The 24,629-nt window shown below is 55.2% G+C and overlaps 1 protein-coding gene across 1 annotated transcript in view; it reads right to left on the reverse strand.

Moving 5' to 3' along the window:
* The window catches only part of MN1 (MN1 proto-oncogene, transcriptional regulator), a 46,157-nt gene extending 36,382 nt beyond the window's left edge, over positions 1-9,775 (reverse strand). The window contains exon 1 of the mRNA XM_046025886.1: positions 5,985-9,775. Within this exon, the coding sequence (XP_045881842.1) occupies positions 5,985-9,774 (3,790 nt within the window). The 5' untranslated portion in view covers position 9,775. The remainder of the gene's footprint in view (positions 1-5,984) is intronic.
* Positions 9,776-24,629: the final 14,854 nt, after the last annotated feature.

A 24,629-nucleotide genomic window follows, 5' to 3' on the forward strand; every position in this document is an offset into this window, starting at 1 on the left:
GAGGCCGAGATTTCGCAATTAGGATCTTCAAAATCCTCTGTCTATTTTTAGGACTTGCGCTCATTCAGTCCTTTACAGAATCAGAACCTGTCAGCTAACGCCATTGAAACTGAAGGTTTAGCTCCTTTCCCCACTTGCCTTGGGAAAGCAGATTAAGGGTAAAGTGGAGGAGTGGCTGGATGATTTGATGGAAATGCACTTGGCCATGCATATGTATATGTTCTTGTGCAGGGGTGGGGCGTGGGGGACCGAGGGGGGCCTCCTTCACACGCTGAATTGCAAGGGGCCCTGCTTTCCTCTCCTGGGCTACAGGCAGACCCCCGAGCCGACACCCACCTCGGCCACACTCCTTCAAGCTGGCCCCCAGACCACTTCCTTTGGCTTCCGTGGGTTTGAGAAGGTAAGGAAGCTTGAAAAATTTCCACCAAATGTCTCTCTTCTCAATCACGCACTCATGTATATACCAACATCTCCGCCACCAGCAATCAAAACCCACACTCAAATCTGTCCACCCAAGTTGGGCCTAAAAATAGGCATCGTCCTAAAACAAACACATCGCTCGGCAAGTCAAAAATCCCAACTTGAGTCAAAAGGATGAGGCTGGTTATTCCAGACCCTCCAGACTGAATATTTGGGTGGAATAAACGGGGGGACAGAGAGGGAAGGGCATAAAGTACACCCACTCCATTATAGGGGGGCCCCCAGACAGACCCAGGTCTCCTCTGGCATCAGAAGGTTTGGGGTTTTATACCGTAATTTGCTGGGAAGCCTGGTTGCCCTTGCACATTGCCCAGACATTTGATCCCATGACATAAAAGCTATAGCTTTTTATCCTCTAAAATTAACCAGAGGTAAATACAGTATTCCTTACCAGGAATATTTACCTCCTAAGTGCCTTTGGCAAACCAGATCACTCCCTGAGCAAAGAACGTGACCCTACGTGACTGTCACTCAAGTGGAGAGAGAGAGGATTTTGCTCTCCCCACCAGCACGAAATGAGTCCAGGAGATCCTGTGAGATCCCAAGGATACATTCAAGTTTGTCCCGCCAGAGCGGGAAGAATTTCCCTCCTCCAGTTTCACCTGGTCCTCCCGGGCTATTTATTAAAGATGTATATTTTATATCAGCAGAGAGTATCGGGTAACTTCTTGGCAAGGGCAGGATCTATTTTTCAGTACCTATTAAGATTTTCAGGCCCTATTAAGATTCTTTGCGGAAATTTAAATACCTCTGTCAGGCAAACAAAATCATATCAGGAATCATAGAATTTCATTGCTAGAAAGAGCTATTAGATTAACCAGTCCTCACTCCCTTCCTAGAAACCTCAGTAAAACAGAAGTACATTTCAACAGCCCCTTACTTCCGGTCTGAAGGGCCTCACAAGAAATGTAAATGAATTTATATTAAAGAAAGTGATCCTTGAGGAAAGCCCGTCAATCTACAAAAATTGTATCTATTTATACATTTACATATATATACATGCAACTATGAACAAACACGGGTCAACACAGATATATCAGAAGGCAGCGGCTACTTAAAATCAAAACAGCCAGAAAAATCCAGTGGTGGAAGCCATTAACAAGTTCAACACCGATAAGCTTCAAACCCTCAAAAATCCCTGTCCTTTATTAATATTTAGTAGAAATGTATAATTGCAGATGTATGCTAGGTTGGGGTTTTATGATGGGAGGCGGGCAAAGGAGACGGGTTTATTACAACCATGAAATATTAAACAAGCACCAAAGAACAGTAGTAGTACGTCCAGAACTAGCCAGGGAGCAAGCAGGCCAGAGAGTCAGCTCTACAAAGGGGGCTCCTATCTGTTTACATTGCCCCTGATTAACACCTGCGAAGTTTTGGGTTACATCTTGCGGAGGGGGGAGGGGAGGAAAGTCACAGGAAGGCATGCAACCCACGCTGGGTGATTTCGCAGGAAAACGGGAAGGCAAGGCTCCTTGCCTTCCCAAAACAAGCCTGAGTGAGCCGAAAAAATTTTCTCCATGCCGCCGTGGGGAGTGGGGGAAACTACTCAGGAAAGAGCACTGGGGCCTCCCTCCTCCCCCAAGCCTGCCCCCACGTCTAAGGAAACTCAGTGTCCAAATGCTGCCTGCCCACTCTTTCTCAGTCCTGCTTACTGAGTTCCGACCGGCACACTCCGAGAGGCATAGAATTCCAAAAATTTCTCCAGCATCACTGTAAAAATATCATACTTCCAAAAAGGGCAGGACTGCACGCACAGCGTACATGGAGCCCTCTTCTCTTTCAATGTGTATGAAGGAACGTTTCTGGACCGCTCTGGGTTTCAGGACAGAGAGCAAGCCACGGAGTGGAAGTTTGGCAAGGATCAACTTAGTAAGGAATACAGTTAATTCAAGTTTTGAAAATCATCAGGGACAGGAGGGGGCTACACGGCCTTTTTCAGACTGAATACCCTCTTATCTACAATTCCTCATTTTCCCTCCTTCTCTGTTCTGGAATTCCTCCACAGCCACACACGTACTACCAAGATCAGTGGACGATTTTGCCAACTCCTCTCAAACCCGTTGTCGTCCTCGCTGATCTAACAGATGTCTGAAGAGGGCCAGACTCAGGCTGGTTTTTCTTTCCTCCCCATCCCTCCGCACAACTTCACCCTTTCCCGCCCCCGCCCCCAACTTTGTGCAAACAGAACCTCAAGAGGAGATGAGCAGTTTCATTATATAAAAGTTGTTGAGTGGGTTAAGAAGTCCGGAGAAGCATAATTTGGAGAAGCCCGCTTACCTGGTTTAAAAAAAAAAAAAAAATCATCATCACACGTGATTCCGGCCTGGCCTTTGCCAGAACTACAACTTGCCATTTGAGTTCCCTCCCCTCCAAAAGACATCTAAACCCCATAAGACAATCTGGGCACATCCCACCGACTACACGGCTTGTGCGGGTCTGAAGACTGATCCGTTCTCACCAATCCGAGCACAGATCATTTTGTTAAATACCGACTCGTACTTTGTCATCGGAGCGAAGAATTTCAGAAACGGTGTTAATATTTAATCACATTAGTACTGGCATGTTTTACGGCGTGACAAAATAAAATATCATTATAAAAACGGGCTTTGCCTGAAAGGGGGCGGGAGGGAAGGGGCTGGCTGGGGGCTGGGACCTCCAGAAGGGATGTTCAAAGCTGCTGGACATCCCGCTTTGTGTCCGACAGGCCCACGGGGCATGTGTTTAAGGACAAGCAGAACGTTGTACTTTAAAATTTTTTTTCGCCTCTATTTTGAAGTGGCACACTTCACTGATTTTCAGCCAGGGGACTCGGGGGGCTGTTGAAGGCTCTGTGTACCTATTTATACAACATGTACAGATGGAACTGCAGGGTGTTATCATAATGAAAAGTTTAATCATCCTTATTTACTACCAGTAAGGGAGCAGGAATCTGATGCAGATACCTTATAAAGCCTTAACTAGCAGCCCCAAGGCTGCCGAAGCTGTGAGTGACCTCAATTCAGGGCTTTATCTAGGAAACTGTCCTTCCCACATCACAGAATGGAAAACAAAGGAGGTCAAGTGGGTGTCCCTGCGAGGCTGCTGCGAAGGAGGCCAGCCCCGCAGCCCGTCCCAGTCCCCAGCCGGTCCTGAAAGAAGTCCCTGTCCCCTGACCCCAGTCCTCCCCACTGTGCAAGGGAGGGCTGCCTTTAGCTTACCGGGGGAATCAACCCTCAAGTGACTAGCATCTGTTTCCAAAAAAATATTTTCGCTCCTCTGACTGTGATAATGAAACAAACAAAACAAAACAAAACGTATCTTTAATGACATCTCTTCATTCACAGGCTGCATCTTTTTTTTTTCCTTCTGGGAAGGAAGGTTAGGGGAACCCCTGGCAAGAGGGCTCTGTGACACCTTTTAAAAAAATCTTAAAACCACTCAATTCCTCTGGACCTCATCTACGAAGGCCCTTCAGAAGGTACACAGGCCGAGGACTACTGGTTTTTCTATATTAATTCTCGAAATCAGGGGCTTTTAAGAAACTTTTCTCACCCTATTTTGGCCAATATGTTCTTAATTACTGGGAAGGGGGAGGGGGGGAGGGCCGGGGAAGGGGCAGCCTGGCCAAGCCAGGTAGAAGTGACAGGGGCTGGGATTTGTGCTAACCAGCTATCGATCGGGGTAGGATCGAGATGTTGTGTACAAGAAAATAAAAGAGACTGGAGTGGGGAGGGTGGCCGAGAGCTGGGCAAGCAGGATGCTGTGTCCAAGTCCATTTTAAAAAGGAAGGGGGGGGGGGAACCAGGGAGAAGAAGCAGAGGGTCCCAAACTAACCAATTTATGGCCTTGCCTGGGAGAAGCCTGGAGAATGCTGATGTTGGCCGCAGGGTCTGCCGTGCATGCTAAGCAGCAGGCTTCAAATGAGAGAGCAGCGTCCCGGGCTGGGCAGTAGGCGAACAAAGAGAAAAGCGGGGAGGCCGCATTCATGAATTAGAAAAACCTAAGCGGGAACGCTACCCAGGACGACGCTACCCAGGACGGCAGGCAGCGGTGAAAGCCTGGAGTTCTGAGCCACCCAACTCCGGGACTGCGCTTCCCCTCCCCCCTCCTTCTTCTTCCTCCTCCAGCCCATTCTCCTAAAACCTACCCGCATCTTAAACTCAGGGGCAGGAGGCCCAGGCCGACGAAGACAGAGAGGAAGAACTCTAGGAGAGAACAAGAATCAGAGGATGTCTTTTTTTTAAAGACAGGTTCAATGGGCAGCCGCTGGTTCCATGGTAATATTCAGCAACCTCCCCCAAACCTAGGGAAGGCATCAAGGGTTTAAAAGGAAAAGGTAGGAATTGTGGGGGCGGGGGGGGGGGGGTTGGTGAGGGGAGAGGCATGATATTAATTTTAAGAAGCAATTACGTGTGGAAAAAAGAAAGGGCCCGTTAAGATGAAACGGTTATCTACTGCAGTCCCATCCTCTTCCAATGTAAACACAAAATTGTTATGACTTTAACTGCAATGGCAGTCCCTTTACTAACCCCCACCCCACCCACCTTAAAGGCCTCCAGGCCTGGTGGGGAGGGAGTGCTTAGAATGCAAACAAGAGCTGGGACCAGACATCTGTCACCAAAGCCAGGCGAGATATTGACAAACGCGGGTCCTTTGTGTCTTAAGACTATATATCCATAACCCCATACGCAGACGATGCCCCAGCTGAGTCGTCCGGTCTCCGCCAAGTGGAGACCCCACCCCAGCCCCAGCAACCCCCCAACCCAAATGTCAAGGAGATGCAACCAGGAAAAGCCTGCCTGCCTCCTACAACCAGACAGGTCTCCAGGTTTCCAATGAAACCTTAATAGTTAAGAAGAGACAAAACAGCTATTCATTAGGAACAAATGTCAAATTAGGCATTGCCTTGGAGTGATGCTGCTGACACACTAGCGCCTGGTAACTTTTTTTTTTTTTTTTTTTTTTTTTTCTAAAGATGCTGGCACATGGAAGGAAACTCAAGCTGGAGGTTGGCTGCCTAGGATAAGGTGGGAAGGTTATTAACACAGCTTCCCAGGTGTCCTGCCAGGAAAGTGGGTAGGTGGGGGGGAGGCAGGCACAGAACTCCCACAACGTAGAACCAGCCCGAGTGTTAAGGGTGAGGAGTGGTCTTGGTGTGAAAGGAAACGGGCTGGCCTTGTCCTCTGAGCACCCAGCAACTCAGCTGAAACTTGGTAAAGGGACCCTGAAATAATCCCCACAGGGCTGCTATCAAAGTTCCGACCTTGGTGTGGAACTAGAATCCACCTGATAGCAGTGCCTGGCGGGGAAGGGTTGGGGGTGGAAGTGGGGGGATCTGCCTGCAGAGCCTTTGCTGTAACCAAAGGGACGGTGTCCAGTTCTGAGCTGGGCATTAAGAGGGCCTGGGGCCCCTCCTAACCCCAAGGGATCATCCCCTCCAATGGCCCACTCAAGGCTAGGCTAAGGCCTGCAGTGGGGGGGAAGCCTCCGGGGGGAGATGATACAGGAACAGGGGCATATACCTTCTTTGCTGTTGGGGTTCTGGGGTTTGGCCTTCTCCCAAGGCGCCAGCGTCTTGTCCTCGTCTGCGCCGTCCAGCAAGGCCTTGTCGGCAGGCATGTACCAGGTGGCGCTGTGCTCTGCCATTAGCGAGTCCAGGTCGATGGTGCTCATGGCGCTCTTGACCGCCTCAGAGCAGCAGCTGCCCAGCTCACTGTCACCATTCTGCGCACCGGAGGACCCAACGGTGCCCTCACCCTTCTTGCCACCCTTGAGCCCCAGGGGCTGGTCCTCAGAGATGCTGAACTGCTGCCTCTGCAGCTGGATCTGCGCCTGGAGGATCTCCAGGGGGTGGATCTCATCCGCGGGTGGTGCGCCGCTGCTGCTTGTCGGGGTCCGGACCTGCTCCAGGCCGGGCGTGCCAGGGTGGCCCGCGCCCCCGCCGCCGTAGCTGTCAGGGGTGGAGGTAGAGGTAGACATGATGCCCAGGCCCAGGGGGGGCGGGGGCGCCTTCGGTCCGTGCTCCCCAGCGCCCACCCCACGCGGAGGGAGTTTGGGCGAGCCTGTCACCAGGGGGCTCCTATTCGCTTTGGCCAGGGCTGGGGGGTTGTCGGAGCTGGATGACACCTCGTCCTCGTTGGCGTAGCTGGTGCTCACCTCGTCCGAGGCAAACTCACCCACGTGTGGCGAACTAACGTCCGACTTGGCCCCGCCGTCCAGGGAAGCCATGAGGTCCTGCTGGTCCCCCAGGAGCAACTCGGCCCCCTTCCCCCACGACGGTGACGTGAGCGCTTTCTCGTGAGGGGTAGGAGCCCCGCGAGCCTCGCTCGTGGAGCTTCCCCCGACGACGGCTGCGCCTGGTGCTTGCTGCTGCCCTGGGCTCACCCCAGGCGCGCCCCCACTGTCTGGCGCTGCCGAGTACTTGTCGAAGAAGGTCCCAGGGCTCACGTGACCACTGTCCCTTTTTCTTCGACCCCGTCCCCGGCCGCCGCCCCCAGGGACCGGCTTGCCGTCGTTCCCCGACGTGGACTCCAGGGTGTAGTTTGGGGAGAGGCTGGTGCCGTCCCCCTGGGCCGGCGGGTTGGGCGGCCCTGGGGCTTTGGAGCCGCTGTTACTAGTCCCCGACGGGCCTCCAGGCCCTGGGGCCCCAGGGGCAGTCCCTCCTGGGAAGTAATCCGAGCTCGGGTTGCCGGCCACCGCCGCGCCGTCGGTCTCGTTCTGGCTCAGTTTCCTCTTGCCCTCGGGCGGGTTCTTCTTGTTGAAGGTCACGTTGAGGTTGGGGGCCCCGAGGCTGGCGATCATGTTTTGGCAAGCGGTGGAGAGTGCAGCCAGGCAGCTTTGGCCGAACAGGTTGTCCTTGGAGCTGGGCTTGTTGAAGGAGCCCAGCGACAGCGCGCCCAGCTTACTGGCGGAGGCGCGCTGGCTGGACTGGAAATCAGGCTGCGGCGGGTAGGCGCCCCCTCCGCTGCCACCGCCAGTGCTGCCGCCGCCCCCGCCTGCGCTGGGCGGCGAGTTCACGCCTGGGCCGCTGTGTGGCGTGGCCTGCCGGTTCGCCGCGCTGAACGGAAAGCCGGGCTGGCCCCCGAGCGCCGGTGCGGTGAAATCCGGTGGCGGGGGTCGGCGCTCGGAGGGAGCGCTGGGCAGCCCCACCCCAGCCCCTGGCGACTGCAGTTGGCCCAGACCCGCCAGGCTGCCGCCGAACTGCAGGCCGGGGGAGGGCAGCGCGGGCACGTGCCCCTCTCCGGGCATCCTCAGGGGCTCCTGCAGAGGGCCACGGAACAGCACTCCTGAACCACCGGGGGGAGGGGGAGGCGCCAGGCCCGGGTCGTGTGGGCCGCAGTCAGCCGGCAGGCCTGAGCCACCCATCCTGCGGGGCAGCAGGTCCCCCGGCGGCGGGTGCGGCCCTGGGAACCACGCGCTCTCCTGAGCCAAGTGAGGCGCCTGCTGCTCGAAAGTGCCCAGGCGCCCCGCGCCCGCGCCAGCGCTTTCGCGCTCAAAGTTCGGCTGGCCCAAGCCGCCCACCGGGCCGCTGTGTACCAGGCCGCCCTGGCCCACGTCCCCGGGGTGGCCTAGCTGGGCCAGGTTGGGCTGGCGCAGCCGCTGCTGCTGATTCCGCGACGCCATCTGCTTAATCATGAGGGCCGCGTTTTGGCGCTGCTGCTGCTGCTGCTGCTGCTGCTGCTGCTGCTGTTGCTGCTGCTGCTGCTGCTGCTGCTGAAGGGACTGGTGGTCCGGGGCAGGATGCTGCAGGGGTGGCCCTGAGGGGAAGCTGTCGGGCACAGGCGGCGTGAACTCGCCGGGTAGGCCAGAATAGGCGGAGGGCGAGAGATGGTTGTCCAGCGCGCCGTTGTGCATGTTGCCGTTCCACGAAGCGCAGCGGTCCACTCCCGCGCTGCCCGGGAAGTCAAAGCGCGGCCTCTTGGCCACATTCATGTAGGGGGGCGCGTCAAAATGCTGCAGCCGCTGGTTGGGCGCCTGCTGGGCAGGGGGGTGCTGCATGTTGAACACGGGCTCCGAATACGGGTGCATGTTCCGGTTCTCCAGCCGATGGATGGGGTACTCGAACTGTGCGTGCTGACTGGGCAGCATGGGGCCCCCGTCCTGCAGGCCGCCACTGGGCGTGCCCGCCTCGCCCTGCTGGGGCCGCGGAAGCGCAGGCGGGCATGAATTTTGTCGGACCAGAAGCCCGGGCGGTGGAGGCGGCGGCGGCTGTGGCTGGGGTTGCTGCGGCGGCTGCGGGGGCTGCTGCGGAGGGGGCGGCGGGGCCTGCTGGGGAGGCTGCATCAACGGGTGCCTGGAACTTACTCCCGGCTCCAGCCCCACGGGTATCTTGCGGGCCCCACCGAACCTCTCGAAGAACACGCCGTGCTGCTGTTGCTGTTGCTGCTGCTGCTGTTGCTGCTGCTGCTGTTGCTGCTGTTGCTGCTGCTGCTGCTGCTGCTGGGCGTGCATTTTGGATAAGCCCACCATGCCTGCAGCTCTGGGCATGGCCGAGGCACCCGGGAAAGAGCTCCCGGGAACCTGGCGCCCGGCCGCATAATGAGGCAGCTGCCCCTCGGAATCGGAGGGCGAAAACAAGTCGAAATGTCCTGAGGGCGCCTCGCCAGGGTAATTGTATTCCAGCGAGTCGACGGCACCTTGGTTCGCCACTCTTCGAGGCTCCAGACTGTGGGAATCAGAGCCGCTGGAGGCCGGCAGGCCGTGAAAGGAGGCGGCTCGGTTAGGGCTCTGGTCCAGCGGCAAGCATGGGGCAGGCACCGCATGACCCGAGGCGCCCGAACTGTGGAAGTCCGGGAGGTTCCCGGGTCGCTGCGGGCCGAAGCTCTCGGCCCCCTGGCTCTCCGCCATGTGGTCATAACCCTCCGCGAAGGGCGGCTGGCTGCCCAGGCCGCCGGCAGCGCCGCCGTAGCCAAGTAGGCGACCCCCGTGCAGGCATGAGGCCCCTGGGTCCGGGCCACCGAAGTTGCCCCCAAAGTGGGGGTGATGTTGGTGGGGGTGGTGGCCTCCCGGGTGGCCGTGGTGCGGCTGCTGGCCTCCAAAGAATCCGTGCACCGGCTGCGCCTGCAGCCCCCCCGCGTGCAACTCCGAGTGGCCACGCGCGTGGAAGCCGTAAGGCTCCATGTTCATGCTCAAGATCGGAGGCTCGCCCAGCGCGCTCATGGCAGGGTCCACGGGGCCAGGGGGTCCCCCCGCGTGGAAAGCCGGGGCCTTAAAGTGGGCATTCATGCTGAGTCCGGCCTCGTTAAAGTTCCTCTCGCCCTGGCCAGCGTTCCTGCTGTTGATCTGGGGCTCGAATTGGTCCAGCCCAAACATACTTGGCAGGGGGCGGGGGGATCAATAGGGCATGACAGCCTGCTCTCCGCGGCGCGCCTCCGGCCAGCTAAATGTTCCGGCCCTGGGTTGGGCGCTCCGGGACGCTCAGCACCGCGGGGGCGCAGTGCGCACCGCCACCTCGCCTGGCGTGTGGGCTGGGGGCTATCAGCTCCTCTCCCGAAGCTCTGGCTCTGCCGAACCCGGGCCTCTCACATCTTGCGGTGCCGCGGGGCCTCGGGAAGCCGTGTCGGGGGGCCCATGCCCCGGCGGTTGGCACAGCTGCGGGTGGGTTTGCGCGGAGGGGACGGAGCTGCGGGCGAGTGGAGACAAAAAGTTAAGTGGGGGTAAGGAGGCGGGAAGGAGGAAGGGAGAGCAGAGCGATCACCTTCTTAAGTCCGATCGGGTCGGGTGGGAAGCCCCAGGACGTCTCCCGAAGCCTCCCGGAGTCCGTGGCGGAGCTGCTAAGGGGCCGAGCAAGGAGACCTTTCAAAGCCGTGGCTGGCGCCCAGGCATGGACAGAACGGTCCCTCCCCCCCTCCCCCCGGAGTCCCCGCGCTCCGCGGCCCAAGCCTCCGCCGAGCACAATCCGCTCGCACTGTCTCCGTCGGCCCCGAGCAAGCGGCTACTGCTTCTTCAGCGGGTTGGAAGGCTGGAGGCTCCGCTCGGCATCACGGGTGCGGGCCCTGAGCCGAGGGCGCAGTGGGGCTGGGGAGGCAGCAGGCGCCCGGGGTTGGAGCCCAGGTTTGAGGGAAGGCGCGGTTCCCCTGCTCCGTGGCGGGTGCGCTGCACCCCGGCGCGCCGCTTCGCGGCCACGTCCGCCGCCTGCCGCTTCTGTCCTCGTCTGTTCCGTCTCTGAGTTCGCGGGGTCTCCGCGCCCGCTTCCGGGCGCGAGCGGGCAGCGAGTCGAGAGGCTGGGTCGCTCCGGAGCTCAGGTTCCCTGCCTCCAAGCCGAGGTGCTTCACGAGTCCCCCTCGGACCCGAGGAGGGGGGCGTACGCGGGTTGGGGGGCCAGGCTAGGCGAGCGGGTTGAGACGTTCCGGCTAAGCTCTAGGAGCCCAGAATTGGGGGAGGCGGGGGCAGTCCTGGGGGGGTCCGCGCACCCCTCTGCTGGCTGGCGGGGGGGGGGGGGCTCTGCGTGGGGCGTTCCGAGGGTCTCGGCTCCCCTCTCGGTGTCTGTCTCTCGCCCAGCGCCGGGAGAAGCAGCAACAAGTTTTGCATTTCAGCAATCAATTTCAGCCATTACATTTGCACCAATCAGCGCAGCCCGAGCTCCGGGCCCGGGGCGGGGCTCGCTCTTAAGGTGGTCCTGGTTGCTGGCTGCCGAGGCCCCCGCCATGAACCCGCACTCCGCCAGCTCCCGGGTACCCCGCGCGGGTTTTGCCTCGGGGTCGGCGCCAGTGCGCTGGGGGGCGCGCCCTGGCCTCCCGGCGCATCGGGCTGGAGGGGATGCAGGCGGAAAATGGCGGGATCTTGGCTTTGTTCACCCCCTTCCCACTCACATAGTTCCCAACTCCCCAACCCTAACTGAAGAGAGACCTGCGGGTTGGGCAGGGGGCGGGGAGGTGGGCGGTAAGCGGTGCGGGGCTCTTAGACAATAGGGTCGCCGAGCAAAGCTCTTGGACTCGCCACGGAAAGTCGCAAAGAGTCAACTGCGCTTCAGCCCCGGGGTGAACCCACGGTTCTCCACCGCTGTCTGCCTACTAGCGGCACCCAAGTTAGCCGGCCCTCGGATTTTTCTGGAGGTGGAAGCAAACGGGGAACCCCCAAGTTAGGGTTCCGCTCGAAAGGCCCGGGCGCCTGCTCACTCCTCCTCACTAGGGCGCGCACAATTGTTCTCTATCCACACACTCTGGGGTTCCCCGTTCTCAGTCGCAGGCTTCCGCCCGGAGGGAACCGTAACCACTTGGCTACTCGTAGGGGAGTGAGGGGTGCAATCGAATGAACGCAGAGCCAGAGCCGCGAGGCGGCTAGGAGCTTCGAGGAGACCCGTGGGCTGAGGGCGCACCAGCCCGGGGGAGCAGCCTCCTCCGGACACCCGGGCCGAGGCCCAGGCCCTCTGCGGGCGCGAGGTTGGCCTCCTTAAGAGATCAATTAAACTGAAGAGGCCAAGGAACGGAATTGGGTTGTGATACTAAAATCAATAGGAGTAATTTAATATCTGCCCTTCTCTTTATGAAATATTTATCCCAATAATCTTAGTTAAAATGTTTAGATCTTCCTGATCCCCACTGAGGCTGAAATCTATCTTGCAATTAGAAGTTGGGAGTTTAGAGGGGATGGAGGGTGGGGACGATGGTTATTCTGTGCGCCTGCGTGTTTTTTCCTCCCTAAAGTGCGAGTAAGGGAGGAAGGGGGAGAAGGCCTGTCATTTCCCTTGCCGTAAAATAGCACGAGGTGATTTTGCTAGCAAACCAGCATTCGTCGGAGAATGGGAGGGGAAAAAAAAAGAACTTTCCTTGAAGTGCCCCGATATCGCTATTAAATCTAAATAAAATTAAGCATGGTGTATAAAAATGCCTTTTCCCCCCACAAAAGAAAGTGTTTATCACCCAAGTCTGTCTAGCGTTTGCTAAATTGCGCATGAAATCTGAAATGAAATAAACGTTATAATAAAACCAACCCCTGAGCCCTTTTTATTTAAAAACCTCAGATTAAGCACTCCACCGTCGCGGGCAGGAGTTGAAAAGTTACCACGTTGCGAGCACACGAATTCATTGCTCCCTCGTGTCGCTGCTGGGAAAGCAGACTCTGGGTGTTCCTGAACCAAAATGCCAGGAAAATGGGTTCCACTTAGGGGGAGAGGAGGCGGGAAGCAGGGTCTCTTGAGGGACTCGGGAAGAAAATAACACCCCTCCCCAAAAGAATACAAATGAAAACAAGCAATAAAAACCTGCAACTTTGAAACTCAGAGAGTCGAAGCCAGGTCAGATCCAAGGTCCTTCCTGGGACCTTCCTGTTGTGGATGTCTACAGATATTTTTTTTCTTTTTGAAATTAAAAATGAAAATTACCCCCACCAAAAATGGAGTCCATAAATAAGCATCGGGAAGAAGTATTTGTACAGGGTGGTGGAGTTTTAAAAGGATTTTTCTGCAGGATCAGGTTGTTGGTCTGTGATTAAATATTGATTTTGTGTAATTAGTTTTCATGTGAACTATCCTCTTGCTGATAGCTTAGAGGTTCCAGAACTAGAAAGAAATGGAATCGGACATGGAAATTATTACTTAGCAAAGTGACAAGGAAGTGAGAGCCGGAAAAGACTGGGGCTTGGCTGATTCAGGCACAAAGAAATAAAGGTACTGGGTAGGCCACCAGTGGGTGGGGGTAGGCCCCCCAACCCCCACCCAGGCCAGAGACAGGGAGACCCTGCACCTCCTGGTCAGGAAAGGGACCAGCAGGGGGAATGGTCACCAGAGGAGGACCCTGCATGGGCAAAGGCCCGTGACAGCTAGCTGGTGGCACACCTTGTCCAGAGCCATCAGTGCTGGGAGAGAGGGATGTCTCAGGAGCCCTATGAGAGAAGCATTATGTCTCCTGTATGTCTGGAGGGAATGGGGGAAGTTGGGGCCTGTCTGGAGGCCTGGGTGGGCCCTGGGAAGTGGGAAGAATGGCCCACAGACCTGCAGTCTGGGGAGACCCTGGCTGGAGTGTGCTCTCGGCTAAGGCATGACTTTACACGGGGGTGGGGGTCCCCTGAACACCTGGGCAGGTTTCCTGTGGAATAATTCTGTGTGCTCCGGGGAGGGGGGTGTGGGAGTATTTTTCTGGGGCTCTTTCCAAGAGTTCAGTCTACAAGGTGTGTGAGTGTCTGAAAAGAGGGTGTGTTGGGGGCTGGCTGGGTTTCTGCTCAGGATGTGTCTGGGTCACCTTTCCTTCACACTAGAATGTTGTGCGGGTGGGTGGCGGGGGGCCTGCGCTTTGTGTCTTGGCCTGAGTGGGGGTGGCTGGGCAGCGTGTGTGTTTGTGAACGTGCCTCCACGTGCTTCTGGGCATCTCACTGAGTGTCCCTGGGGGAGGGGCTGCGGACCCCCACCCCCATTTCTCTCTGTGCGAGGGCCTGTGTTGGCCCCTAGGCGTGCGGCTGCCTCACACCTTGTATGCCCGAGTCTCTGCTCGAGTGTGTCTGTTTTCTCTGCAAGTGTGAGCGTGGGCGCCCACCTGGATCCATCTGTGCCCGTGGACACGCTGGCGAGTGTGCCTCCATGGGATGGGCGCCCCTGCGTGTGCCGGGACGTGCACTCCGCCAACGAGGGCCCGCGGCTTCTTTGGAACAGACACATTGCCCCCTAGCGCTCAGACAATTCAAAGTCCCCGCCCGCTGGCACCGAGCCTGGAGCCGAAGGGTCCACCCCCAGGCCCTTCCTTCGTCTTCCTGTTTCCCTTCCTTCGTCTGGTCCTCCTGGTCCTCGAGGGGTGCCGCATGTGTGGGCATTCAGAGGGGCCTCCCAGATGGAGAAAGGAGATAGCTGGACTGGGGTCCCAGAGCTACGGAGGGATGCTCCCAGCTGGTGACAAGTGAAGGGACCCCCTGGAAGGGCCCCCAGAACTCGCCTTCCTGGGGCCGAGAGACTGGCATATTCGAACCACCCTAGGAGCTCCAGTTTAAAAGGGAGACCCCCCACACACAACCAGTGAACACTCCACTCAACAAAAACACAGAACAATCAACACTCAACACCCTTCACCCAGTAGACACACAGCCCTCACACCTTGCCCCTCAGGTCCCCAACACCAAGACAGGCACCCTCGCCCACACACACCTCCATAATGCACACATCTGAACACCTGCTCCTGGGTATGGAAGGCTCAGTGCTAATTGCTTTCTATCTGGGGTCCCATTTCATTCTCATAGGAGACCCACGAGGTTGGGGCTCTGAACCCGTTTTACAGACGGGACGTGGAGCCTCACACTGGCCATATAACTTTCCTAGAGTCCAATGGTGGCAGAGCTGGGATTCTAAACCAACCCACCTGTCCCTGAGCCCTGACTCTTCACCACTGCCTGCTTTCCCTAAATGTGGTCGTTCAGGCAAACCCCTTAGCACAGGACAGGGAACACGGTAAATGCCAAAAAATGGTAGCTGCCTTCATCACTACTGCCTTTATTATCACTATTAATATGATTGTGGCTATGATGAGTATTATTAGTCTCTGTATGTTCCCCTGCCCCACACAGACAGGAGAGAGCAATGGGCACACATATACATACACTCACTTATAGCCTCAGCCTTCTCTCCCTTAACCCCCATGCCCTTTAGAGCCCAGGAATTCACAGGAACCACAACATCCCTGAGTTGCTATGCAGCCAACGGGACCTGCTTCCCCTAATGCCAAGGGTAGAGCATGCACACAATGACTACCTCTCCTGAGTCAGTGGTGGGGAGTGCTTGAGTTTTGGCATGACCTAGCCAGATTCCAATCTTGTCTTCACTGCTTCTGAGCTGTGCAACCTGGGACAAAATACTTGCCTCAGTTTTCCCCCCATTGCAAAGGGGAATCACAGCCAGTGCATATGGAGTGAAAGGATTGGAGATGATGCTTAAAGAGAGGCCCAGAGCATGGCAGGTGGCCTCTCTTATATCCATTATTATCATTATTGTTTCTTCTGTATTTGGATCCAGGGAGGAGGAGAGCAAAATGAAGATCCCAGAAAAACTGGATTGATTTGGTAAACCAGCCTTGTCTCACCAATCAGTCTTTGAGAGAAAGGATGCTTCTGTTAGGTGGTCACCATAACCTCCCTGATTTCACACCCTGCTGGTGTAAAAATGGGTGCAGGCCCAGTAGCTGGCCAGGGAGGACCCAGGGCTGAAAGCTCTGGGAGGGCCCAGCTATGGCCAAGGCAGAGGAGAGGACCTGGCTAGAGATTGCAAGGGATGAGACCCTCAAATAGCCACAGGTTGCCGGTTGTGAAGCAACCACATCTCCTCCCTCTCTCTATGTAAGATGCCTGATATTTTCGGAGGCCGGTCCTCCATCTGTCCATCAAGTGCCTACCATGTGCCACTGTGCTCAGACTGAGAACTTAGGAAAAAGGGGAAGCTCCAGTCCTGCTTCTCAAGCTAGATCCAAGAAACCACCTCGTATTATAGACTACATTACACACTGTAAGGGGTAAAATAACTGCTCTGGGAGAAAGGGGTTCTCAGAGGTGGGTTTTGAAGACAGAATAAGAGTTTAACAACCAGAACAGGGTCGAGCAGAGAAATCAGATTAGAGTGCATGGGGGAGGCTTGGGCAGCACTTTGTTTAGAGCTGGATGAGGGAGAGGCAGATCTAAAGCCCAAAAGGTCAGGAGGACCTGAACTGGGAGAACGTAAGGCAGGTGGGAGAGTTTCAACGTGGTTCCAGGGAGCTAGGAAAGGGTTTCAAGCAAAGCCAAGTGACCTCGTTAGGGGTGGGTTTTAAAAGATCCTTGGAGACCCGAGGCTCTCAGCTTTCTTTGCCATTCAAGGTGCACCCAAAAGCCATCTTCACTGGTTTCCCTGGAAACAGAGCCTGGGGAGGGGGATAACCCTAGGGTCTGTAACCAGGCAGGGAGCACAGAGCAGGACAATAACCACTGGTTTCCCCAGACAATGGTCCCTTCACCTCAGTGACTACAGATGCTGCTCCCTGTTGAATTAAACTTGGCCCACCTGGCCCTCAGCTAGAGGAGACCGAGGGAGGGGTCCAAGATGTTCCAGGTTCAGAGCCCAGTTCCACCAGCCCCTGACCACATGACGGTGGACCAGACCTGGACTGGAGCTCCAGTTTCCAGCTCTATAATAGTACCAGTCTCCAAGGGTGGCAGGGAGACTGCAAGCATGGGAAAGCACCCAGCCCATACAATATCATATATATCATATGTAACGTGTTATTTATCATATCCTATATTATATGGAATAGCTACCCTGTGATGTAAGTTCTATTCTTTTTCCTCTTTTATACAGGAGGAAACTGAGGCACAGAGAGGTGAAACGATTTGCCCCAAGTTTCCAGAGAGCAAGGGGCAGAGCCGGACTCACACCAGGACTGACTTGACCCTATGATCAGCCCCCCACCAGTCCACAATCTGTCCAGCTTGGCCTGGGTCTGAGCCTCCCCAGGGGAGGAAAGGGAACTGACCTTGCCGGAAAAACTTCTCCTTCCCCTGTCCCTGGAGACTCCCAGCCTGGATCGGGGGTCCCCCTGCTCTCTGCTCCTTTCTGCACACCCCCTATTCCCAGAGGTGTCTGGGGTCTGACCACAGCATTTCAATATAAGAGAGCCAGTGAATTTCCCCTTGAATACGACCGGGCTGCTTCGCACCTCACCTGGCTGGGGAAAGGAAAGGAGCTCTTGCCACCATAAAGCCATCCAGCTTCCCAGGGACCCAAACACACAGGGACCGAGCCTGTAACCTGCTTCTAGCATCACGCTGTCCTCGAAATCTGGCCTTCCCTGGGGCACACTCCTCTTTCAAGAGCCTAGCTCATAGCCAGTACCCACATGCTCAACTGTGACTCAGGGGACCAAAAGTGGGACCACGGCTTGAAAGTATGAATAGTAACATTAATAAGAGATGCCTCTTTTCTGAACACAGAAACTCCCCTCGACTTCATTTAATCTTGAAAAGGATCCTAGGAGGGAGACAGGTGCCTCCATCACCCTTGGGAACTTGCTGGAGTCCACACGGCTTGTCCATGGCCAGGCCTGGTCTCAGACTCTGGGCTGAAGGATCCTCAGACTGTTCGGCCAACCCCTCCATCTACGAGGTTTTCTCTTCTCCAGACAGCATCCAGCTCTGAGCCTCTATTTTCCATTCTCTAAGCTGAACCCAGGCCCCAGTCCCAAAATAACTCAAACCAGCTCCATGGGCTGGAACTGAAGGCCTGGCGACTCCATCGCCCGGTCCAGCCTCCCTCTGAAAAAGTTCTCATTCAGCAAAATAACAGGCACCACGCATGAAGCATCACACAACACACAATGAGTCAGAAAATGCGAAAGTTCGGAGGGGTTCATAATTATTCAACAAACCTAGTTAGCATGATACGCCCTCCCCCCTTCATTCTCTCCCTGCAGCCATCAGCGAGGTGAGCTCATTACCACCGAGAATCTAGCTGGCAAACCAGCTCCATAAACAGAACCAAACAAGCATATATGATGGGAAAACTTTGGACCAGCCGGTCATTAGCCAAAGCCTTTCAAACAACTCTGTCTGTTGTTCCCTCATCCCCACCCTCCCCTGCTGGGGGGAGGCTGTCTCCAGTGGGGTTGGGAGAGGGGGCCAAGGCAAGGGGAAGGTCACCCAGACGTGGCCCAGCAGCGCCGGGGGCCAAGGACCTGTCTCCCAGAGAGGATTCCTGCAAGAACCTGGAGTCTGAAGCTTGGCTCTGTGGATAAGCAGCAGCGACAGCCACAGGGGGCTGCTGGCTAGGACTTCCTTAGCTTTCCACTGTGCAGGGAAGGTGCAGGGCTGGAGGGGCTCAGAGCCTCCCCGAGATGTGAGATCTATGACCTTGGACCATTCCTCTCTCTGTGCCTCAGTCTCCTCATCTGAAAAAGCAGGTCCCAGCCTACCTATGTCAAAGGATGTTTGTGAGGGGGCCACCTGGGTAGCTCAGTTGGTTAAGCATCTGCCTTTGACTCAGGTCCTGATTTCAGAGTGCTGGGATCAAACCCCAGAGCCCTGCATGTGGCTCCCTGCTCAGAGGGAAGTCTGCTTCATCCCCTGCCCCTCCCCCACTCATACACATGCATACTCTCTCTCTCTCTCTCTCTCTTCCTCTAATAAATAAATAAAATCTTTTTAAAAGGGGGTGTTCCATGAGAATACCATGAAATGATATTGATTGAGTGTCTCAATGTTGAAACCCCCAAGAGATAAGTGGAAGCCAATGTAGGAAATGGGGAGGGCTAGCAACCCACAAAAGGAGGAACGTGCTCTCCTGGTCTGGGAGCTCCCTGCGGCAGCCTCTGTGCTGAGTCTGCTCCTTAGATTATTTTTAACTCCTAAGGCAACAGTACCCAGTACCCATTTTACAGAAGGGAACTTAGAGGAAGGTACACTGCTTTGGGAAGGAGTGTGAGGAAGTTTCCTTCAAAAAAGGAGCCTTCGCCTGTGGCCCAAAAGATCCCGGGGTGGGGGCGGAATAAACAGAACTCCCCAGGGAAGGCTCAGACTCTGGCACCCCACCCCGCCACTGAGGCTTGCAGAGTGAACCCCGGGGCTGGTGGGCTTTGAGGGCCCTTCCTCTCCAGCAAGGCAACGGAGCCCAGGCCGAGTCAGTAATGTGCTGATTGGAGTCAGATCTTTGGAAAAGTTCACAAATTATCACTATGTGGCCCGTGACAGTACGAACAGCTCTTCCTCGGCGAGCTGTTCCGTGAGTAAGCAGAGGGCCAGGACAGTCCAGAGGTAAGCGGGATCGGCCTCAAGTGTGGCCACTCATAGCCACTTCATCTCTCCGAGCCTCAGTATCCTCATCTGTCAAATGGGGAGAATAATCATCCCTTGGGTCGTCCATTTGGGGGGGACCCAGCACAGAGTACTTAACACATAGTTAACACTCCATAAACGGCCACCCGCTGCTACTCCTGCAGGGCGGGCCTGGCTCCCAGGGGGCGGGCCTGGGGAGGATTGATGAGGTGCCCGGACCACACTTTTGCTCCCTCTCGGCCCCTGGCTGGGCTGTTCAAGGCCCCCAGCTTGTATCCAAAGGCCTGGCAAGGCCAAACACATAGCCAGCTCCAAGGAGGCACAGCAGGCCAGCGTCCCCAGCCCAGGTTCTCTGGGCCAGGCCCCAGCTGTGTGGGGCGCACCCTCCCCTGGCTCCCCCCACCCACCCCCCTCCCCCAGCTGAGGCCCTGCCGCCTCTGACATTTGCCACCAGGCCACCTGGTGAGCTCTGGGCAGGCTCCCCTCGCCAGCTGCCCCCACCTCTGGCTGGGATGAGCTCATTTGGGTTTGGTAATTTCCAAAGCAGCCAGGAATGTTTGCTCAAATGTTCCAGCCCTAGGGAGCAGAGAGAGCAAAACGGTGCCCTCCGCCCCGCTTGTGCACGCAGAAAGCAATCTGCTATAACTCAGACAGGCTGGCTTCACCAGGCCTAGGAGATGGATGCCGCATTTTGGAATCTATATCACCCAAAAGGAAAATGCCTCTTAAATCACAGGGAATGGAGGGAAGGGGCCGGGGAGCAGGGACTTGATGTCACTCCAAAGGTGGGGCCACAAGGGAGGGGCCGCCTCCAAGCACTGGACTTCCTCCTGCCCCCGATGTCATGCCTACTCCTTTGGTGGAGGAAGGGAGGTCCGGAGGGGCTCACCCAGCTTGGACCCGCACCAGGTGGTGCGTACATGTGCGCACGCACACGCACATCCCTAGGTCCTGTCAAAATCTCTCCTGGCTCCTTCCCTTCCCTGGCTCTGCTACCCTCCCTACCCCCACCCCACTCAGGAACTAAATCAGATCAAATCAGATCACTCCCACCCTACCTACATCCTGAAAATGTATGCAGATCCCAGTGTTTGGGAATAAAGATTAAATTCCTTGGCACAGTCTGACAGGCCCTAGCGACCTGGCGATGTTCACCCCTGTCTCTGCCCAGCCACGCCTCCCAGGCCCTTCCTCTGTCCTTCACAGAATTTCACAGGTGCCCCCAGCTGGCAGGCGGTGGGGGAGGGCGGACTCTTTCCTGCCCATGCCCCCCCTCCCCCAGGTGAGGCACAGCCATCGCTCAGCTCAGCTTCCACCTCCTTAGGGAAGTCCTCCCCAGCCAGTCCTACCTGAAAAGCTGACTTCAGGAAGTTCTCCTTACCCTGGGACTGAGTAGAGTGACGCCCATCACTGAGGACATCCAGCCAGTATTATTAGCTCGGGGGATCCTTTAATGAATCTCTGTCCACCGCACTCAACAGTGAGTGCCAGGCAGGCAGGGATTCTCCCTGCCTCTGGGTTCCTCGTGCATCCAGAGAAAAGGGCAGTAGTGGGGGTGCAGAACAACATTTCTAAAACCTGTGAGATTAAGCCTAGCTCTGGTCCTGACTGGGGAAAGAAACACAGGAACGGTCGTTGAATGCCTAGATGGGCAAAGCTCTAGATCTGCAGGAGCAAAGAGGAGACTCTGGAGGGGAGAGGCAATCAGGGTGGGCCTCCTGGAGGGGGTGATGCCTGACCGGAGTACAGCAGGAGAAGCAAGAGCATTCCAACAAGGCCAACAAGGAAGAGCCCAAGAGAGCTCCCAGTTTTCTGTTTGGATGGCTGGTTGGGAAGGCTGGTCCTCTCTACATTGCATAAAGGAAGGTCACACGTGCGTGCATGTCCTGGATGCACTGGCTGGTGAGGAGGCAGGAAGAGGCAGAGGAGAGGCAAGTGGAGGGATGGGGGCAGCAGCCTGGGGTCCCCGGAAGAACTCATTGTTGCTGGAAGGGAGGCAGGAAGGCAGCCCTACCTAGCTTCAGGCAACCCAGAAATTGCATTCACGATACCCATCATCTGAGTTAAAAAAAGGGGGTGGGGGGTGTCTCCTTCCAGGCCCATGGCTTCTTTCCCTGAGAATGCCGGGTACAGCCCTAACTACACATTGAGACCACCCTCCAGAGCCAGACATGGTGTGGCTTCCCAGACACCATGCAAAATGGGTTGTAGTGCACTTAAGGGAAACTGAGGCCATAGAGGGGAGGCGACAAGATTAGGACTCCTACAAAAGACGGTTCACTTCAACAGACTCTAAGTGAGCCCCTACTATGTGCTGCATACCAGGACTGTGGATGACGAGTTAAAACAGATGCGGTCCCAGCCTTCAAGGAGCCCCATAGTCCAGAGGGAGATGGGGTGTGAGTGCAATAGTGACAGGAACGGCACAGGGTTCCAAAGAGATCAGGGCCCTGAAGGCTCTGAAGGGGAAGAAGACAGAGCCTGACTGTAAGAAACTGAATGAACTGGGGCCCAGGGAGAACAGCTGGGAGCTAACTAGGGGAGAGAGAGAGAGAGGGAGAGAAACGGTGCCCCAGGCAGACAGAATGGCACAGACAAAGGCCCTGAGGCAGGAAGCACCAGCAGAAGTTCAAGAAACGAGACAGACCAGAAAAACGAGAGGAAGTGACAGGAGCCAGGCCGGTAAGACTCACAGACCAAAGGAAGCCCTTCAAGAATAAGGGCAGGGAAATTCATTCGTTCACTCAATTAATCAATACGCATTTAACATCTGAGCCTGTCTTTGCATGGCTCTGTTCTAGGCCCTGCAGAAATAATACTGAGTAAGACTCACAAGGTCCCACCCCTCAGAGAGCTGACCCTCTTGAGATCGGACTTGTCATATTTCATAAACTATCCTCTCCCTCCCTCCATCCCTCCTTCCTTTCTTCCCTATTCTTTCCCTTCCTTCCCTCCTCCTAACTTAAGCTGTTCTTCCCCAAGAGTCTCAATGCTCATCCTTGCATCATGTTACCAGCTGGAGAAAACTCACATTTAAGCAGCTGAAACGAGATGGGTGATGACCCCACGTATTAACGTCCTTGGGTTCCCATAACAAAGCCCCACAAACTGGGCAGCTCCAAACCACAGAAATATACTCTCTCGCCACCCTGGAGGATAGAAGTCCAAAATCAAGGTCTTGGGAGGCCGCAGCACCCCCCCCCCAAAGTTTCTAGGGTGGTGGTGGGGGGCAAGGGTAGGGGTCCTTCCTTGCCTTTCCTGGCTTCTGTGGCCTCCAGCCAGGCTTGGGCTTCCCAGACTTGTGGACACATCCCTCCAGTCTCTGCCTGCATCCCCATGTGGCCTCCTACTGTGTGTCTCTAAATTCAAATCTCCCTTTCCTTATAAGGACCCGGGTTATACTGAATGAAGGGCCTGCCCTAACCCAGTGCAGACACATTGTAACTTGATGACATCCACAAATAAGAAAGACCCTCTTTCCCAATAAGGTCACATCTTTAAACTCTGGGTGGGCCTGAATTTTGCAGGGATAGGCTATTCGATTCAGTACACTGTGGTTCCTTTAACTCAACTAGAACATTTCGCAGGGACTTCTCCAAGATACGCTGGATCCAACCCACGGACGAGAATTGTCCAGATTCGGCAGGTGGGACTTGATTAGATGCTCAAATATATTTTATCAGGTAATATCACAAAGCCCTCCAATGACAGGTAATCCGAAGTTCATCTCACAGGTTCAGCCAATAACGAACAACAACAAAAAAAAAAAAATTTTTTTTAAAAGAGGGGGCACCTGGGCTGCTCAGTGGGTTGAGACTCTGCCTTCAGGTCAGGTCGTGATCTCAGGGTCCTGGGATCGAGTCCCGCATCGGGCTCTCTGCTCGGCGGGGAGCCTGCTCCCCCCCAACCCTGCCTGCCTCTCTGCCTACTTGTGATCTCTCTCTGTCAAATAAATTAAAAAAAAAATTTTTAAAGGAGCTAAGTGCAGACCAATTAGGCGTGAGCAACATCTAGGTTTGTCTTTCACTCAAGAAAGACAGGAGGAAAAGTCTGATCGTGAGTCACCTCATGACGGGATATGCTCCCCTGAGCAGTTAATAATAATTATTTCAGTAACTAGGGTTGTTTTCTAATTGTATTATGATGATAAATATCTTACATAATAATTGCATTCTTATAATCAACAGTTTATAATTTTATAGAAAGATATAATCTATTTCTGTTACTTTGATCAACTGTATATCAATGATAACTATAATGATAACTCTTGCCAGAAAAAAAAAATACTGTAATCCTTCGAGCTTTATACCCAAAGAAAATGAGACAAATATTTTAAAATATTTTTTTAAAAAATCTGTGTGTGATCATTTGGGCTGAGGAAGATAAGACTAAGTCTGGGTGGTAAGAATAATGTTTCTTTTTAAAGATTTATTTTATAGAGAGAGAGAGCATGAGTGGGAGGGGCCGGGGGAGAGGAAGAGAGAGTCCTCAAAGCTGATTTGGCGCCAAGAGCAGAGCCCGACGCAGAGCTCAATCTCAGGACCCTGAGATCACGACTTGAGCTGAAACCAAGAGCAGGTGGCTTTGACTGCGCCACTCAGGCTCCCCTGAGAATAATATTTCTATAGCATAGAACCCACCAGGCTAAAAGAACCCACTGGGATCCTACTCGTGTTTCTCGATCTTTCTCATGCTCCTGCAAGACACGGCACAGTGAGGATATACATTTGATGTGTCCATTCTCCTGCGGACGGACACTTGGGTTATTTCTGCCTTTGCATTATTGTGGATGGTGCTGTTGCAAACACGCTCCTAAAGTTGCTTCTTTTTGAAGCAGGTGTGGTACCTGGCCTTGGGAAAGCAACAGGGAAAGAGCTAGGAACATGGCTACTCCCTTGAGCTCTGGGGCTGCGGAACATGGCATGGGGGATGGTGTGTGAGTGATAAAGTCGATTTCCTGCTGGACAGTTCCTCTTTTGCTTCCCTGGCTCCTGGCGCTCAATAAATGTTAGTGGCATGCATGAATGAATGAATGAACGAACGAACCATTGTCATTGTCTAACTCATTAACAGATCCCCAGTGCCTGGAATGGGAGTTATGTGTCATAAGTATTCAACATACATTTGCTGAATGATTGGAACCAAAACCCAAGGCCTGGTTCCACAGAGGAGTGTAGGGCTTGTGCTCAGATCCTAGCCCACATCCCAGCTATGTCACTTGCATGTCGGGTGACCTTGGCCAAGTCCCTCACCAATGCCTCATCTGGAAAGTAGGGATGGAGCTCTTGCCCCTCCTGGGACTGCTGTGACAGATCCCCAAGGCTGGGTGACTTCGGGGGAGGGGTTGCTGGCCCCAAAGGGCTGCTGGCAAGGGGAAGGCCCTGCCGGGTCACATGGCTGGCGGCCCTTCCCGCCCCAACAAAAGGCCCAGTTTAACCCAGCCACAGCCACAGCGG

The sequence above is a fragment of the Meles meles genome, chromosome 12, assembly GCF_922984935.1.
Source record: "Meles meles chromosome 12, mMelMel3.1 paternal haplotype, whole genome shotgun sequence".
NCBI classification, from domain to species: domain Eukaryota; kingdom Metazoa; phylum Chordata; class Mammalia; order Carnivora; family Mustelidae; genus Meles; species Meles meles.